This window comes from Myodes glareolus, chromosome 5 (genome assembly GCF_982192425.1).
Source record: "Myodes glareolus chromosome 5, mMyoGla1.1, whole genome shotgun sequence".
In the NCBI taxonomy this organism is placed as follows: domain Eukaryota; kingdom Metazoa; phylum Chordata; class Mammalia; order Rodentia; family Cricetidae; genus Myodes; species Myodes glareolus.
The window spans coordinates 33,485,809-33,498,033 of record NC_142030.1 but is presented as its reverse complement, the minus strand read 5'-3'; the positions used below and the strand labels follow the sequence as shown (position 1 = coordinate 33,498,033).

General features: G+C 41.1%; 1 protein-coding gene across 3 annotated transcripts in view; it reads right to left on the bottom strand.

Annotated features, from left to right (window-relative positions):
• Positions 1–12,146, bottom strand: part of Parg (poly(ADP-ribose) glycohydrolase) — a 98,820-nt gene extending 86,674 nt beyond the window's left edge. Inside the window, exons 1-4 of one of the 3 annotated variants that reach the window (XM_048421409.3) lie at positions 11,688–12,146; positions 3,463–3,529; positions 1,534–2,493; positions 211–394 (exon numbers count right to left, since the gene is read on the bottom strand). In XM_048421409.3, the coding sequence (XP_048277366.1) occupies positions 211–394; positions 1,534–2,493; positions 3,463–3,529; positions 11,688–11,907 (1,431 nt within the window). In that variant the 5' untranslated portion in view covers positions 11,908–12,146. Of the gene's footprint in view, positions 1–210; positions 395–1,533; positions 2,514–3,462; positions 3,530–11,687 lie in introns of all 3 variants that reach the window. The other 2 variants (XM_048421410.3, XM_048421411.3) reach the window with 2 other exon arrangements.
• Positions 12,147–12,225: the final 79 nt, after the last annotated feature.

Here is a 12,225-nt window from a genome sequence, read left to right as displayed (position 1 = left end):
AGACATGCTGAGTCTAAATACTTCTGAGGTGGTAATAGAGAATGAATTACCAGAGAATCTAAGGAAAGACCAAGATGGAGAGTGTACTAAACCATAAACAATTTTGAACTTTTTTATTATACAAAATAATAACTAGCATATAGTGAGTAGTCAACTGGAAAGAAAAAAAATGAAAAAAAAATTTGCTCACAGGCAAGAATCAATACCCACCCGAATAGTCACTGTGTGGTTAGCAGACGGTCTTAAGAGAGGCAAGCGGACCCCACATCGAGGCATTTTCCTCATTTCCTCAATAGGAGTTCCCAGCCACTTCTTGTCTGAAGGAAGGTGAGGGGGAACGTATTTAGGAATCTTCCTTTCTGTTCTTTGATGTCTGACTTCACATTGTTCTTTTCTAAGGTTAAGAAAAATATGGACTATTTCAGTTTTCTGAGATATACAAGCACAAAACTTACGAAGAATATTGCTGTCTAAAGTGCTTTACAATTGCTTTACAAGGACAACTTAAAAACCTGATATTAAAACCCAAGAGTTTAAGAAACTTTCAAACATACAAATCTCCTTTTAAAACAGAAATGAGGGGCTGGAGAGATAGATCAGAGGTTAAGAGCACTGGCTGTTCTTCCAAAGGTCCTGAGTTCAATTCCCAACAACCACATGGTGGCTCACAACCACCTGCAATGAGATCTGGTGTCCTTTTCTGGTCTGCAGGTATACACGCATACTGTATACATAATAAATAAATATTAAAAAAACAGAAATGAGTCACAGATCACAGACTCAGTTACTTCTCTGGTCTTCATATAACAATTTCAACAAAGTAAACTTAGTATCATAAACTACAAAACACATCTTAGAAAACCGAGCAGGGTTTAAAATTCCTCATGGAATAATGGCAAAAATACAAGGGTGTACTCAAATATACATGAAAAAATCTTATAGGATTTCAGTGAATTTTCTAACCTAAATCTCAGCTTTCTCATTTACAAAACAGAGTATTACCTGTTTTTTCTGTCAGAGCATTAGAGAAACTGCTACATTAAAAAAAAACCTAAACAAATGTTAAATAACAATTATAGTCAATTCAATATTTTCATCTAATAATTTTCATAAATTCCATAAGAAAGTTCATGAAACTAAAACTGACTACCAATACATATCTCTTCTTGTTTTCTGCTTCTGGCCTTTTTAGAATTTCCACTTTGAAATCTAGACTTTAGCCAGGCGGCTGGTGGCCTTTAATTCCAGCACTGGGGAAGCAGGTGAAGCTCTGTGAGTTCAAGGCCAGCTAGCTCTGATCTACCAGAGCTAGTTCCAGGACAGGCTCCAAAGCTGCAGAGAAACCTTGTCTCAAAAAACCAAAAATAAGTAAATATAAAAAAAAAAAGAAATCTAGACTTTAATTTGTATAAATAGTTAATAAAAAGGCAACTATTTAACTTACAGTAGTTTCTTTCTTAATTCCCTCTACAAAATTTAAAAACATACCATGGTATTGGAGGGAAACTCCTAAATGGGAGGGAGGGGAATTACCTTCTGTCCTCTGATTTGGGAATTCTCATGAAATGATCTGTGATTTTAGAATCCTTTTTTCCATGCTGCTTGGAACTTCTACATTCTACATTAAGGCTAGAAGTATTTCCAGATGGCTTGGGATTTAAATCACTGGTTCCAGCATGAGTCTCTCCCTCAAACTGGAAATGTAACCTAATTTCCCTTCCCTTAGTCAAATGCCGTTTCTTAAGATTGCAGTTGGCTTCTCTGGCTTGGCAACTTGAAAGCTGATTTGCTGTTTGAGAGGAACTATCTTCTTGCTCATCAAAGCCTGGACTTGGTTCTTCATCAGCTTCTGAGTCTTGACAACTGTTTTTTGAATTGTCTACATCCATTGGTGACTCAGGCTCACTTTCTTTCTCAAACGGAGGTGAATCACCGAGACTACTTTCTTGTCTAGTCAATTTGTTGTCAGTTTTTGGCCCAGTTCCAATGTCCTCAGCACCAACATCTGACAAAGGGCTCTCTGGTACCACATCCACCTCCTGCTGACAGCCCGTACAGTCTTTCAAGGAGTGGCAAGACCCACTGCACTTACAGTAGCTTCTGGCTTGCTCATCTCCCACTGTCTGCTTCGTGTTTCCAAGCTTTACGGGTGTAAGAAACTGCTGACTGTCTCTATCTTCTTCATTATCTGTGTCACTGTGGTCATCAGTTTGGGGTGACTGCTCAATGTTAGCATTACTAAGCTGCTTTGGTACCAGGGTTACTGTTGGAGGCTCACTTGCCAAAAGCTGTTCTGTATGCTTCCCTTCATTTTGCCACTTACACATACTTGCATTCTGCTGCTGGCTTAAATACTGTGTGTTCTTTTCAATCGGTGATTTATCAAGATTTATCTGAGGAACATTTTCCAATTTTTCCATCTTATGTTGGTAAAAGTTATCTTTTTGCAGAGAACTCATCATGGAGTCTATCCTTGTATTGTTGTTTTCTTTACTACAAGAGAACAGAAAGAACTAAAACCAATTTATTAAAAAAAATTAAAATAACTAAACTATCAAACACCATAGTGGAAAGTTTACTCTTGTGACGGCTAAGCACGCAGTTTATCATTTCACTGCTCTGTACTTTTTTTGCTCAAGCACCCATGATGCCCTTCCTCAGCAGTGTGCCTGATAAACACCCACCCTGCTTCAAATCCTAAGGTTACCTTCTGTTTAATCCTTTGTTCCGTCAAAGCCCAGCCAAAGCTGGTGACTTCTTTCTTCTACATGCTGGCCACCACTCATATCTTTACTTGCTCACACCTTCATGATGTATTTACCTCAGGAAGCAGTGATTATGTGTTTTGTGTCTATAACCACTATTGTATATGAGTATCTTAAAGTCAGAAACCATTTAACTTTAATCTCTTTATCTCACAAATAAATGAAGGTCTCTATGTCTTAAAAACTAAAAAATAAATAAATAAATAAACTTTAAAAAGTTAATAAAAAAACTGGCGGTAGTGGCGCATGCCTTTAATCCCAGCACTCGGGAGGCAGAGGCAGGAGGATCTCTGTGAGTTCGAGGCCAGCCTGATCTATAAGAGCTAGTTCCAGGACAAGCTCCAGAGAAACCCTGTCTCGAAAAACGAAAAAAAAAAAAAAGAAAGGAAAAAGTTCATAAAAGTAGATGAAGAAAAATACAAAGAAATTAAAAACAAAAAGCAAGATAAAACAACCCCACCATTTCACTATTCATTTATCCATATAGAAATGTCTTTGTACTGGGCTGGAGAGATAGTTCATAAGTTAAGAGCACTGTCTGCTCTTCCAGAGGTCCTGAGTTCAATTCCCAGCAACCACATGGTAACTCACAACCATCTGTAATGAGATCTGGTGCCCTCTTCTGGCATGCAAGCATACATGCAGACAGAACATTGTATACATAATAAATAAAATATTTAAAAAAAATTGTTGATACCTTTCTGACTCAATTGTCTTGGTTCCTTTAGTATCCATCCAAGAGGTAATAGTCTTCTGTTTGAAAACTTTAAGAAATTAAAATTAAAAGTTAAATATGTATGCAAATTCAAATAGAAAACATATAGCATATTATACATATTAGGCCTTTTGATAGACTTCGCAGGCTAAACAGAGCAACTATTTTTTCCAACTTCAAGTATTAAAAGATAAGACAGAAACAGCTAATATGTACAGTGCAGATTTGAAAGAAGTCTCCTAAGCTGGGTGATGGTGGCATACATCTGTAATCCGGCACTTGGGAGGCAGAGGCAGGCAGGTCTCTGTGAGTTCAAGGCCAGCCTGGTCTAAAAGAGCTAGTTCCAGGACAGGCTCCAAAGCTACAGAGAAACTCTGTCTCGAAAAACAAACAAAAACAAAACAAAAAAAAGGTAAAATAATCTAAGATCACAGATTCTGAACTGGATTCAAATCATGGCTACCTCACTGGCTTCCTCTGTGACTGCGTGAAAGAACCTTTTTTCCAACTGAGATTCTTCACCTGGAAACTATGTACATGAACATCTTCCATGGAGTTAACATGAAGTTTAAATTATTAATAATTTATGTAATGTATTAGGACACTATGTGGTATATGTTAAAAAAATGTTAGTCCTTAAATACTGGTCTTGAAAAACCAAAAAAAAAAAAAATTTCAGTACAAGAAAAAGTGAGACTAATCATTTAAGATTTCTTAAAAAAGGGAGTGCTAGATTTGTCTTGAAAAATAAAGACATTGGCATAAAAGGAAACCCCTAAGGAAAGTCACCAATGGCAAATATATATATATATATATACATATATAATTGAATAGGAATAGAAAATATAATTCAAAAGTCATCTAAGACCATAGTTAGAGAGAGGCACAAAAGGATGGTCAGAAGTCACACTTAGAGCCATGATTCCAGCATTCAGAGTTAAGAAGCCTATAGTCATTCATAAAAGAAAACCTGGAGGCAAGGAGAGTGCTCACCAACGGACACCACAGAAAAAGCTACTGGTCTGAGTTAGGAGTTTCCAGCCACCTGAGTCATGAGAAGCAATAAATGGATCCTAGGACCATGCCCACACCTACTAAACCAGAATCTCTGTGAGCATGATGGAAGAATGAGAACTGAAATTCTTAAAAAGGAAGAAAGAAAATAAAAAGAAAAAAATTTAAAAATCAACTAGATTGAAAAATTACTGATTGAGGCACAAAGTAACTTCTTATGAGATGAGCAAAACTGAGTAGTCATTACAAACTTCAAGTTTGAAGCTTCAAAGACCTTAATGGTCATAACAATACTGAGCAGAAAAATGGGAAATAGGAGAATTAGGTATGTGGGGGTATGATTAGGAAATTCTGCAGATACTAAATTTGAGGGGCCAGAGAAATGACTAAATAGATATGACCAGCAGCAAAATTAAAAATGATTAGCTTAGGAGTGGGGATGCAATCCAAATAAATACAAGTCACATTTTACATAAGCTTTACAAACACGTGCACTTTCAGCTTTAATGTGCTGGACATGAACTGCATGTGTCACTTTGTATTAAACCTTAAACATTCTCAGCAGCTCTCAAAGTTGCAGTATTAATCTAAACACTTAAGTCACAGATGCATTCTTATTTTTCTTTCTTTCTTCTTTTCGAGATAGGGTCTTTCTGTAACTTTTGAGCCTATCCTGGATCTAGCTCTTGTAGTCCAGGCTGGCCTCGAACTCACAGAGATCCACCTGCCTCTGCCTCCCAAGTGCTGGGATTAAAAGTGAGTGCCACCACCACCCAGCTCTGTTTAGTATTCTATTTATGCATCTATCTATTTATTTAGTATACAATATTGTTTGTGTGTATGCCTGCAAGCCAGAAGAGGGCACCAGACCTCATTACAGATGGTTGTGAGCCACCATGGAGGACCTTTGGAAGAGCAGGCAATGCTCTTAACTTCTGACCCATCTCTCCAGCCCCCTGATTAATATCTCTTTAAATGGTTTCTCTTACAAAAAGTAATTTACAGCTGGGTGGTGGTAGTGCACACCTTTAATCCCAGCACTCAGAGGGGGAGAGGCAGGCAGATTTTCATGAGTTCGAGGCCACTCTGGTCTACAAGAGTGAGTTCTAGGACAGCTAGGGTTGTTACATAGAGAAACCCTGTCTCAAACAAAACAAAACAAAAACATACACACAAAAATGAAAGCCCACAAAAAGTAACTTACATAAATCCTTTCATTAAGTCACTCTTTGTGATTCATCATTATCAGCGAGCAAGAGGATAAATGATTTGAAGATGGAACTTCCCTAGTGCTCTCTTTCCTATTTAATTCTATCACATGGGTTCAGTGTCCCTGATCTTCAAAGTCCAACTTTTGAGCTCTAGTGCTAATTTTGAAGCATTTCAGATTTTAAAATTTTCAGATTAGATTAGCCAGTTTGGTCTATGCAATTGTTCCAAAATCGTAAAAACTCCATTTGAATCACTTCTTACCCCAAGCATCCCAGGCATGGGACACTAAATCTACACAAACCATAGAAAGGACAGTTTAGAAAATCCTCAAATTTCAAACCAGCAAACTGCTGAAATACCATTTTTGGAACCAGTCTCGAATTTAAAACCTTCTGTAATATTAGGATTAGATGTGAGGCTGCAATAGCTAGGTTCCTTGTGGTGGTTTGAATAAAAATGGTCACCACAATCTTATATATTTGAATGCTTAATCATTAGGTATTTTGAATAAAAATGGTCACCAGAGTCTGATATATTTAAATGTTCAATCATCGTGGCACTATTTGAGAAATTTAGGACCAGAGGGGATGTAGCCTTGCTGGAGCAGGTGTGGCGTTGTTGGAGGAACTGTGTCACTGGAGATAGGCTTTGGAAACCTCCAGGCCCGGTGTCTCTATCTGCCTGCATCACGATATAACTCTCAGCTACTGTTCTAGTGCCATGCTCTCCTCCATGATGATAATGGACTAAGCCTCTGAGGCTGTAGGCAAACCCCCCAGTTAAATGCTCTCTTTTATAAGCGCTGCCTTCGTCATGGTGTCTCTTCACAGCAATAGAACAGTGACTAAGACATTCTTCTCATCCACATGATGTAGTCCACAGAACCTGAACTTCAAGTGATGAAAACCCAGGAGGCCTGTTCCAGAGAAGCTGAAGACAGCTGTCTGCCTCCTGAAGCCCAGCATGGAAAGTATATCCTCCTAGCTTCAGGCTTCCAATTATGATTTCTGGAGCCTGCCAAAAGGATGAATGGGGAAAGGAAGGTGGAGAAGTAACAATATATCCTGCGAATCAAATGTTCCCTTGTTTGAACCCTAGAGAAAGAACAGCCTCACTCTTTCCAATACTATCACTGGCTGCTAAATTTCTTTTCCAACACACCACAGGACTATTAAGAGCTTAATCCAAGCTGGATGGTGATAGGAGTGGTACACATCTTTAATGACAGCACTCAGGAGGCAGAGTAGGCAGATCTGAGTTCAAGGCCAGTCTAGGATACAGAGTAACTTCCAGGACAGCCAGGGCTACACAAACAAACTCTGTCTTGAGAAAACAAAAACAAAAAACAAAAAAAACAACTTACTCCTACTTAAGGAAGCACAAAATGCTGCTTTTCTTTCATTTTACTAGAAATAATCATAGCAAACGGGACAAAAAAAGGACAAATGTGTATCTAGTTATCTATAGTTATCTAGTTTCATGTCAACGTGACACAGCTAGAGACAAACTAGAGTCAACTGAAAGAAGGGGGCCACAAGCCACACTTGGGGAACCGCTTCCATAAGCTCAGGCTGCAGGCAAGCCCGTAGGGCATTTTCTTAATTGGTGATTGATGCAGGAGGGCCCAACCCATTGTGGGTGATGCCATCCCTGGGCTGGTGATCCTGAGTTTTATAAGAAATCAGGCTGAGTAAGCTATGGTAAGTAAGCAAGCCAGTAAGTAAGCAGCACCCTCCATGGTCCCTGCATCAGCTCCTGCCTCCAGGTTCCTGCCGTTTGAGTTCCTGCCCTGACTTCCTTCAATGATAAACTAAGATGTGAAAGTATAAGTAAGCCACACAAACCCTTTCCTCCCCAGCTTTTGGTCATGGTGTCTCATCAAAGCAACAGTAACCTTAACTAGGATAACAAAGATATACAATGAGCCCTTTCAGTTCTGAACTATTCAGAACTATTTACCAGCATTATCTTGGTCAAGTTATTTCAGTTCTTGGAGTCCATTTTCTTACCTAGAAAATACAGTTCTCTATTCTGAGGAGTATATGTACCAGTGAGAACACAAAAGTATGAGAAAACATTGTGCCCAGCCTACAAAGACTTATTCAACAAATACACTCTCTCCCAACAGTTAAACCCAATCTCTCTTGCAACTGACATAAGAGATTATGGATTACTCCAATGTCACACCATCCGCACTGACTTTCATCTTGCAGGAACGACTGTATTTCAATGAGGTCATCTACTCAGCGAAAACAGGCACAGCAAAGGGCACAAAATACAGCCAAATTCAACTGCATTAATCAAGGAGCACCTCTCTTCCAAAAAGTCTCCTATCACAACACAACTGGGGTAAATTGTTTGTAAACGCCATGCTGAGTTCTGCCTATGCGGGCTGAGATATGCAGATTTCAGCCAATATAAGAAATGTATCCGTGAAGATAAAAAGGTACTGAATAAGCGTTACTCTACCCTCTTCTAGGATAGCTATATGTTAAAAAAAAAAAAAAAAAACAAAACCTTAAACACCAACTGACAGCAAAAAAAATTCTAAAATCTGGGCTGGAGAAATGGTTCAAAGGTTAAGACCACTGACTGTTCTTCCAGAGGTTCTGAGTTCAATTCCCAACAACCACATGCTGGCTCACAACCATCTATAATCAGATCTGGTGCCCTCTTCTGGCCTGCAGGGATATGTGCAGGAAGAACCCTGTATACATAATTAATAAATAAATCTTTAAAAAATTCTAAAACTTGTAACAACGGTTGAAAGATTAAAATTTAGACTTTGAACATTCTGTTCACCAATGCTCTGTGACAGGTATACAGAAAACACCATCCATGTGAATATTAACTTGATTTCTCTTTGGGAGAAAATTTAAGGTCCAATCAATTGAGGAAAGGTCGGTAGCCCCAATGTCCCCCAGTAAGCATGCAGATAAAGTCAGTGGGACCACGTACTATGTAGTCACAGAAGTCAGAGTCATTATCTATAGGTCATCTTCAGTTTCTACTCCTGTAGAGCAAGTTCTCTGAAATCTACATCCTGATTTAAAGTCCATCATCCCCATTAAGTACTTCACTTATTGGGCAACTGTTCTGTATTTTCTTTTTCCTTTTTTTTTTTTTCCGGTTTTTCGACACAGGGTTTCTCTGTAGCTTTTTGAAGCCTGTCCTGGAACTAGCTCTTGTAGACCAGGGTGGCCTTGAACTCAGAGATCCACCTGCCTCTGCCTCCCAAGTGCTGGGATTAAAGGGGTGCTCCACCACTGCCTGGCCTGTTACGTATTTTCTAAAACTGGTCTCTGTTTACAGTCTGGACATTATTTAACCCAACATTTTACAAACTAAAAGTGGCAAGCATTTTTTAAAAACAAAACAATAGACAATATAAGAATGTATTGAGTTGGGTGCCTTTAATCCCTGCACTTAGGAGACAGAAGCAGGGGGATCTCTGTGAGTTCAAGGCCAGTCTGGTCTACACAGTGAGTTCCAGGACAGACAGGGCTACACAGAAAAGCCATGTCCAGGAAAAAAGAAAAGGAAGGAAAGAAGGAAGATGGAAGAAGGCATTACATATGTAAGGATGCTATTTCATGAAACATTTCAATCATAAACATGGCATATATGCCAACTTTAAAAATCCAGAAAAAAAGGCTGAGGTTCCCATTTAACATATCAAAACTGGACATGGCAGCCAGGTTCTCCCAGCATCCCTCAGTCCCTACCTGCTACAAGGTATGGCTGGCATACCCTGTCCTATACTCTAAACTTTGCAGCCCAGGCACTGGGCTGACCATCTCCCAGAGGCTCTTCCTATATAATCCAGGCATTTTGGTTAGCCACCCACTTTTGGACCTCTGGCCTCCTGTTTGCTGTCCCTGGTTTCCCCTCTCTCCCCTCCACCTCCCCCACAGGACCCAGCTCCCTCTGGTCATGTCCACTCTGCCCTCTCCCAGAGGTCCCTGCCTCTGACAATGCTCTCCCGCATGCTATAAGCAACTTTCTCTTCCACCACACCTTACTTTTTTTTTATTTATTACAGATAGTACTGTGTTCCAGAAAAATATTCACACTGCAGCCTGAAGTTTAAAAAGTCGAAAAGCTACTGCTTAACCCATCTTTCTAAAACATTAACCAAATGTATTCTCTTGTTTAAAAGCTTCCAAGAGGCCTATTAAATACAGAATAAAGTTTAAATTCCTTAAAATGGCACTTCAGTTTATCCACAGTAAAGCTCATCTAAGTCTTCTGCAACTCCATGTTCCAGTTCCAACAGTATCTAGGTATGCTGTCCCTTCTACTTACATTGTTATACTTCTTTTTTTAATATTTATTTATTTATTATGTATACAATAATCTGTCTGTGTATGCCTGCAGGCCAGAAGAGGGCACCAGACCCCATTACAGATGGTTGTGAGCCACCATGTGGTTGCTGGAAATTGAACTCAGGACGTTAGGAAGAGCAGGCAATGCTCTTAACCTCTAAGCCATCTCTCCAACCCTGCTATACTTCTTCTATTTATGTTGCATGGCCTATGATTTCAAGACTTGGGGCAAGCCAGAGGCAGGAATGTACTTGATTAAGTAGCTTTAATTTTTGTATTTGGGAGGCAGTGACAGGCAATTCTCTCTGAGCTCCAGACTAACTCAGGGCTACACAGTGAGATCTTGTTTCACAACATACACACACAAAACAAAACAAAAATCAAAAAAAAAAATCCAAAAAAGTGGATTCAAGTCTGCTCCCTAGAAGTCCCAAGACAGACAAAGTACACTATGAGCCCTGATGACTGCTCAGCCCCTTACACTGTGGGCCTTTCCGCAATGTTGTTGGCTCTGGGTTAAAGAACACAAGCTAGGTTTTTTCTCCTCCTACACACTGTGCTTAAGCCTCCCCTAAAATGCTGGTGTGCTCAAAGGCTCTGCCCTTGGTCGTCTTACATTCTCTATTTTTTTGCATTTTCTAAACCACACTTGGAGCTCCCGTTATTATTTTTATGCCAAGAACTGCTCTACTGCCTGCGTCAAAGTCTAAGTGCAAATCATCTAGACCAACTCCTTAAGTCGTGGGGTTTCAATCAATTTTTCTTTTCCATTTTCTATACACCAACCAACTATGTCGCAGGTTCAAGAAACAAGCTTAATCTAGCATTCCCCCCACCACACACACTGTTTTCAGGGCCTCTAACTACCCTGAAAACATAAACTTTAAAGTCCTTAGTAAAGTCCACAGTAGTGCCTATACTTCAGAGTAGCAGGATCACTTTTTTCCTATATCTCCACAGCTCATCTCTCATTCTTTCACCATTTATTCTATGCATCAGCTGCACTTCTGAAATACTGTTTTATTTTTCTTCATCACGGTCTCTCATATTCATAATAAGTACCAAATCGTCTGTACTACTCTCTTTGATCTCCTAACTAGGTTATGCACACTTAAACTCCTACCAAAACAATCACGCCCTCACGAACAAGTAAATCCATGACTCTTTGTTACACATATTGGACCTGTGCCATTGTTGACCTAGCCTCATAGATTTCGGGTAGGAAGGCAGAGACCAAGTTCATGTTCAACATCGTGAGCCAGGGACAAGTACAATGCCAGCAAGCTAAGACTAACTGCTCTGCACTCCGGGAGATGGCACTTGGACTTGATCGTGTAAATTGCAACAGCTTTCGTTATGTGTTCTGGAGACTGAAGCGTCCTTCTGCTTCATGCACACACTAGACTTCCTTAATAAAGCACTCTCTCTATCCGAGCTGAGGAAAGCATACAGGTGCGGTCCACCCGGTTAGCAACTGTCCCCAAGTCTTCCACACCACAAATGTCGCTAGAAACTGTAGCTCCTCTCCTCTACGAGTGGCTTCCAGTGATTGAATACGGGGGTATCAGAGTAATGATTAGATAAGAGAGACAGGAGTCCCGTGGTCCTCAGACTGACATGAAACAAGGACAAAGATTGTTTTATTTTCCCACGTACCAAATGAGGTGGCGCTGCCTCTGAGCGGTCCCGCCCGCCCCGGGACGCAGGCTGGCGAGGACGGTGGGACACTGAACTGTACGGGAGTGTCCTTGGGGTCGAGAACACGCCTCTGCTTGCCGGGGAAGCTCCGGGAGTCCGAGGCAGCCGGCGCGGAGGTTCCAGCGGCGTCCCAGCGGGGCCGCTTGGTGCAGGGCTCACAGCCGGGGCCCGCACTCATGCTGGGACCCGCAGCGCACAGTTCCCGGGCCGGCCCGGGCGGAGAGCCTCATTCACTAACCCTGACGGGGACGGACTGCGCCTCCTTCTCGGCGCCCCCCGCACCATTCCCACTCTGCGGCGGCCCGCTCCTGCGGCTGCTGCTCCTCCGGTCTCCGATCCAGCCACCTCCCTGCGCAGCCGCTGGCCTCCGCTCGGTCGCAGGGAGCCCACCTGCCCCCGGACGCGCGCCGCTTCCACTCAGGTTAGGGCTCCGTCTCACTTTCCTACCACCGGAAAGCAGTAGTCCCTCCCGCGCGCCGGACTTCCGGGTCGTACA